The sequence below is a fragment of the Oryza brachyantha genome, chromosome 5, assembly GCF_000231095.2.
Source record: "Oryza brachyantha chromosome 5, ObraRS2, whole genome shotgun sequence".
NCBI lineage: Eukaryota > Viridiplantae > Streptophyta > Magnoliopsida > Poales > Poaceae > Oryza > Oryza brachyantha.
The window spans coordinates 19,384,424-19,391,636 of NC_023167.2; the positions used below are offsets into that span (position 1 = coordinate 19,384,424).

The window sequence follows — 7,213 nt, forward strand, 5'->3', positions numbered from 1 at the left end:
CTTCTTTCTGAGGTTCCGGCCCACCGCGAATCTCACCCCAGCCCCAAACACGAGTTGGGCCGGCCGTGCCATCCACTGCCTGCTTGCCACCGCAGATTGCCAAAAGTCACATCGCTGCCGGCTTCTCCGTTGAGCCGAAAGGGAAACTCGCAAAGCAACGGGCAGGTGGAGGCGGCCCAGCGGATGTGCACGGCTGCTCTTTATCGAGGACCGTGCAAAAGCAGGAAAGGGCTGATTGGCTAGGGGATGCCTGCCCCTACCAGGCATCCACACCTGGTAAGGTCATTGTAAAATAAAAATATTAAAAGCTTTTTTAAGTTATTTTAGTGGTTTATCTTTGAATTATGCACTAATTAGACTTACTTTCTAGATATATAATTTGCTTTGAAATTACTAACTAAAATTATGAGAATCGGTGCAAAATGTTTATATTGTAATATAAAATTTGAATCATCTAAATGTTTATATTTTGAAACAGAAAACTAATATTTATACAACAAATTTAATAGTAAGGCTACGTGTTAGCTATAAACTCATATTATAACTAACATGTCCAACAAATTAGCTATAAAATTGGCTCTAATATTTTTCTTCTATCTTTTCTCATATCTTTCTTAGAGCATATGTAAGCTAGTTCTTTCATAAGAGACAACATTTTTTATGGGGACATGAGAACCAGTCCATATTTTTATCAGTAATTGGCCTAAAAAAAATAGACCTCCCCAATCTAACCTGTGAGATGAGGTGTTGGGACAACCCGACGCCCCAACCCAACCAAATCAGTAGAGGGGATATCAGGTTGCCACATGCCCCATATGAGTAGGGGCATGAATAGCTGATTACCTACACCACTACGCGTAGGGTGTCAGACTGACATCATATAGAGCCCCTCTTTGCCTCGTATCAGAGCATTTCATGCACGCGTATGCCTATCGCCGAAAGAAGATTTGGTGCACACATGCCCTTGACACGCCCATCCTACCGGTTACGTATTTGTTATTACCCGTCTATGTTAGGGTGACATTCGTCTTATGGTGGACGTGACAAAACAAAGCCATTCGATTTTGTGAGTTGCGTTGACTGTGTGTAGGCGTCTTGGCGATGTGTGTCAGTAGGAGGACGTGGCCTCGTTAAATGGCTCTCTGTGAGGCCACAAGAAGCATTTATGATATTATTGTAGTTGTCCAAAGGATATTTATTATTTTCATGTAGTCATTTCTCCCCTAGGCATTATGGTGCTCGTGTATCATGTTAAAAGGAGAGCCTGACAGGGAGAAAGAGATAGAAATCTCTTCACCATAAGCGTAGGTTATTACGCTCCACGTGGCCCAAACATATATACCTGCTCAACTCCACTCTTGCATACATTCATGCAGGATCCTCATCTTTTTCTAGCCCTTATTCAACCGCGCCACTAGGCTGAACCTTAAAGAGTGTTTTGTCATGGTCCCTTGCTCAAGTAAATATCGTCCAACATTTTTTTTATTTTATCTCTTCTCCACGTAGGATTATAACTAACTTATAGGTTACCATTGTATTTGTTATAATAGTGACATGTAAACGTATGCTGCTACATCATTAATATATGATTCGTCTATAGCATATACAATATCTTAGTATTCATGCTACAACTGACTATAAATTTATAATCTGTTTTTCTTTACTCTCCTCTCTCCTTCACATAATCATAAATATGATATAACAATTTTTAAAACGGTTTACCTTACCGATTATACTCACTCTCATGGTTATGGTTTTGCATCTATTGTTAGTGCTGGTTAATGCCGGAATGATGGGTTCATCCCAAAAGTGTACAATCTACTATTACTAGTAGTCTCCGTATTCTAATTCGTAGCCTACTACTAGTACTACTACCGTATTGTAATACATCTGCTGCTGGGCTGCTGGCTAGTGCTAGGACAAGTAGGAGCAACCAGCAGGAAATTTCACGAGCTGGGCCTGTGTAGTTGCTGTGTGTAGATGACTGGACCCTGTTTAGTTTTCAAAATTTTTTTCCAAAAACACTGCATCAAATTTTTAACACTTAAATAGAGCATTAAATATATATGAACATTAAAACTAATTACACAGTTATGGAGAAAATCGTGGGACGAATCTTTTGAGCCTAATTAGACCGCGTTCGTTCGTTCGGGGATAAGTTAACTTACCCCGGTACGAAAAACATAGTAATAGATTAGTACATGATTAATTAATTATTACTTATTAAAAAAATATAAAATAGATTAATATGATTTTTTAAAACAACTTTCCTATAGGATTTTTTTATAAAAAATACACTGTTTAGCAATTTGAGAAGCGTGTGCAGGGAAAACGAGGCGGATAAGTTAACTTAGGCATGTGAACGAATGGGGTCTTAGTACATGATTAGCGATAAGTGCTACAGTAACATGTATGTGCTAATAACAGATTAATTAGGTTCAAAAGATTCGCCTCATAGTTTTTTTGACGAAATCTATAATTTATTTTGTAATTAGAGTGTATTTAATATTTTAAATATGTGTCCGTTCATTTGGTATGATATTTTTGCAAGAATCTTTTGCAAACTAAACAAGTCCTTAAACAAAATTGTTGCTTTCTGCATTGATTTGCTGCTGCTCCTCCTGCGGGTCGGAGTATGGCGCCGGTGCTGTGAATGCAGAGAGGAAATGCGTTGCATGGGAGGCAGCCTCTGCAATCCGTGCCATCGCTTGCCTCGGGATGACAAATAAAATGCGACTAGCCATTGCGTGCCTAGCCTACCATGCACCTCTCCCCCCACAGCCACACGAGGAGGGACCGCATCTCTTCTTTCTACTTTCAATCACTGCTTACTCCAGCTTCGAATGAGAATGAGCAAGGAGAAGATTATCACGTAAAACGAAATTCTAGTGATTATGAACTTGAAAAATAGCGAGCTTACACATCGATCATGTTCTGATTTGCATAAGTGCTTCGATTATGCCAAATAATCACTAGTACGTCTTGTTCTGCTCTCCAGTTTGCTATCGGTGTGGTTCTAGGCGTCGGTGACTTCATGATCCGCATCATGTCGCAATGATTCTATCATCTGATGGGACTAAAATTAATCTAACTCTACTGTTACTGGTACTAGCAGTACTCGAGAGAGACATCATCAAGATTCAAGAACATGACAGCACGCCAGTGTGGTCTGGATCCTCGATGCCTCTGGTCGGGTGCTAATCCTACTGCACAAATAAAACCTGAAGCCTGTACTCTGTTCCATCTGCTCATAAAACCTGAAGCCTGTATTCTGTTCCATCTGCTCATATTACAGATTTACAAGGACGTCGCATTGTTGCAATATCTGTTCATTACATTTCATTGCATTACACTACACTGACAGAAGTACCGGCCGGGCTTACAACACTTACACACCGGTGCAACACTGAATCTCCTCTACTCATCACCGTATCGCATTTTACAGCAGTATCTCGTTTGCTTTGTTGTTTGTCTGAAAATCCTACGCGCTTTAATTCAGGCCTTTTGGCTGAATAGGCGAAGTTGGAGCAAGAGAAACAAAACTACGAAAAGAAAACGCTACTCATGCTGCTAGTACAGGCCCACAGTAAAGCAATTGCGAGTCTTTTGAGAGAGGAAGAACTTGGAAACTGTCATCTAGAACGTGACATGGTTGTGACACATTCTGCTGTGCTAAGAATTGGCCATTGGTTCCATATCATTTGCTTAATTTTTCTTCCCAAATCCAAAATTTAACTTTTAATTAAACAAGAAAGATATGAGCAGTCAGTGCCCATATCCGTATTGTTTTCCAAATCTTTTATTTCTCGCGTAGTATATGGCATACCCAATTCTTATCGCATTCGAAATTTCATACATATCAGACGACAAACACCATAAGGGGAAAAAATGTAGTAAGTTTGTACACCACATGCTTATATAATTAGGGTGTGTGTACGTTCATAAGAATAAGCGTGCATACGTGTATGAATAGCCATGTTCATATTGTATTTTGGAAAAATGATTTAATTTCTCTCATTGCATCCCTGATGGCTTATAAACTTCTTGCGCATTCTAAACGTCATGCATATCAGAGTACAAAACTATAAGGGAACAATAACTTTATTGATTTATTACAATAAACGTAGCAAATGTACCACTATTCTACGGCTTGCATCCAGAACCAGACCGGACAAGGTACTTTGGTTTACTAGAGCACACTATTCATCTATTGAGTCATTAACAATCTGACAACAGCATGATGACTCCCTTCCCCCCATGACCTAATTAATTAACACTATGCATCATCCACACTTAGCCACCATGAACACACACACAAGTATTAATTGCCACTCTCGTCTAGCTAATGACAAAGTCTAAACAGCACCTGCCTAATTCATTTCCAGTTTTCCGCGGCATGACACGAGCAAGAAGAAGGAAGGAAGCAGAGAAAGAGAAAAAATTCAGACATGATTCCATTAAACCCGGAGGAGGTAGACGCTGAGCTCAGGACCGCCGCTGTTGCTGCTGCTGCTGCTGCTGTCCGGGTTCATCATGTAGAATGCCTCGGAGTCGCGCGAGCCCACCACCCGCTCGAACCGCGCGCGCATGTACATGACGTCGCCCTCGCTGCCGCCGCAGCTCGCTGCGGGTATGACGCCGGCGCCCATGGAGACCGGCTCCAGGGCGCGCAGCACGCGCCAGTCGGCGGCGCCGCACTCGCGCCGCACCGCGTACCCGCAGCTCTTGCCGTTGCAGTACGCGCGCCACACCGTCTCTTCTAGCAGCCTCTTCCCGCCGCTGGGGGCGGCCGTCGCGGTGGGCAGGACGGGGGCGGCGCCCGGGCCGCCCTTGGCGCGCTCGCACTCGAGCGCGATGCGCACCAGGCCCGAGGCCATCTCGCGCACCAGCGCGGCCGTGGGCGCCGCGAGCTCAAGCAGCAGCGCCGGGCACGCGCGCGGGTCGAGCTGGAACGCGAGGTGCACGTGCCCGCGCCGGTGGCCGTAGAGCGTGCCGGTGAGCCGCGCGCCGAGGCCGACCTGCCGGTGCCGGCCGGTCACAGCCGCCGCCAGCGCCGAGCGCAGACGCGACACGGCCGTACGGCCCTTCCTCCGCTGCTGCGGTGGCTGCGGCTGCTGCTGCTGATGCCGCGGCGGCTTCTTCGGAGGAGAAACGAACTCCTCGGAATGGAACGACGGACAAACAGAGGAGAATGCCATTGTCGCCTCGTCCTCCTCCTCAGCTTCCGAGCTCTTCATATAGTCCTCGTCCTCTGATCTCGTGGCGCCATGGCTGTAGCTCTTGCCAAGAACCGGCCACTTGAAGTGCCTCCTAGAGAAGGAGAGGGAATCATGGGGGTTTCTTGCTGTAATGGTTCTCATGGCGTGCTCTCCTTCAGCTTGAGCTAGCTAGCCAAGCCTAGCTTCTTGAAGCAAACTAAAGCAAAGCAAAGCAAAGAGAACACTGCTCCTTTCTTCACTAGCTAGCTAATTGAGCAAGTGTTGTGCTTGTGCAGCTGTGTTGTGAGTCTGAGAGATGAGAGGAGGTTATCTTCAGCTGTATGCTTGGGCATCGATGCGTGATACGATCAGCTATGCTTTGTTTCTAGTGTTCTCTGTCCCTGCATCACTGGGGCTTTTGTACTGAGGGAGTGGCTGGTGAGCAGAACCCACCAAAACCGAGCGAACAAAAAGAAGAGAGGAGAGAGCTGCTTGGCATTGTTGGGTTCTCTTCTGAACTTGTTGCTCTTGTTTCTTTTTAATTAGGAAATGGTAGACAGGAATGCAGGCTGCGGCAGTGGGGCAAAGCTCGAGAGATTTATGGCAGATAAGATAATTGAGAAACTGGGAAGAGAGTGACATGAGAGAAGGCGTGCCTGGTTTTCATGGTTTGGCTTTATCAGTGGTGGGGATTGATTAATTAGTGCTACTGATGATCTGAGTGGATGATGATGCACTGGTGAGGTTGCAGTGAAGTGTAATTATATAATCGATGTTCAGATTAACAGATGTATTGGCATGGTCTATTGAAAAGAAAAAAGGGAGACAGGTTAGAAAAAAGCTACCTAACAATCATGATTAATTCTTAATGTAGTATAGAATACTGTGGAAATTGCCATTAATTCCCAACAAACTTAGACGACATGAGTGCAGCACTGCACCACATTGCATTCCCTGTGCTGTCAACGGCTTCTGCGATTGGACTGTACTCCGTTCCCATTTCCCAATCAGAAATCTTTCATAACTCGTCATGAATGACATATAGCTCAAAACTAAATTAGGAACCTATCATCTTTTTCTCAGCACAAGCTGAAATGATGCAACCCACAAGCAAAGATTCTTCCTTAAAATACACAAACACATGGACGCGCAGCTTTACCTAACCGCACTGCCTGAAGGTCTCTACCAGGAAGCTCCAATCCTCGAACGCCGAATGTTAAACTCCAACAATTTCAGAGTTTTTCTTTATCTTCAGAGAATGAATGCACATTTTACCTCCATCAAACCAGTTCATTCCGATCAGGCAACACACTGCTTTTCTAGCTTTGCTCTCTTTCTTTCAAATCGATCGCTGCACAGATCCAAACTAAAGCGAGAAGGCTGCAAGGTGCAGAAGAGAAAGACGAGAGGAGGAGGAGGCAAAGAAAAGAGGAAGCAGCAGCACAGTTTGTTTTCCTCCGTGATGAGGCTGCGTGCCGGCCTCGGGATCGGTGGCATGCAAAGCGGGGCCCAAAAGGGGGTAAAAATCCAAAAGCGAAAGCTGCAGCTTTGACCGTGGAGGGGCCGACCGGACCGGTGCCGACGGCGACGGTGCATGGCGAGGGAAGCAGAAGCAAAGCAGCGCCATGCCTGCCGGAACGAGCAGCAGGGGAGGCCGGGTCCAGGTGACGACGCGACACGCCGTACTAGCGACCTCATCGTCGTCGTCGTTGTCGTCCCCGGCCTGCGCCAGTGCTACACGCTACTGCTAGGAGCGATCAGAGACACAAGCCACAGCTACATCCGTCTCCTCTCGAGCTAGTGGTGGTAGTCTCTACTGCTGGTGCTGTAGGGTCTATTTGTGATTTTTTTTAAAAAAAGGTTAAAATGTAAAAATATTGTTGGTGCTGGAATTTTATTTTATAAATAGATCTTTATAAAGAATTTATTATGAAAGCCCATTTGCCCGGAGTCAAAGTTCACGACACCAATAACATTGGCTGTTGGGCCGACATCCTTAACACAGTAGTAGCCAA

General features: G+C 45.1%; 1 protein-coding gene across 1 annotated transcript; it reads right to left on the minus strand.

The window, feature by feature from the left end:
* Positions 1–4,052: 4,052 nt before the first annotated feature.
* LOC102718275 (protein MIZU-KUSSEI 1-like) lies at positions 4,053–5,696 on the minus strand. The gene has a single exon (XM_040524437.1). The coding sequence runs from the start codon at positions 5,358–5,360 to the stop codon at positions 4,458–4,460; it is 903 nt and encodes a 300-aa protein (XP_040380371.1). The 5' UTR covers positions 5,361–5,696; the 3' UTR covers positions 4,053–4,457.
* Positions 5,697–7,213: the final 1,517 nt, after the last annotated feature.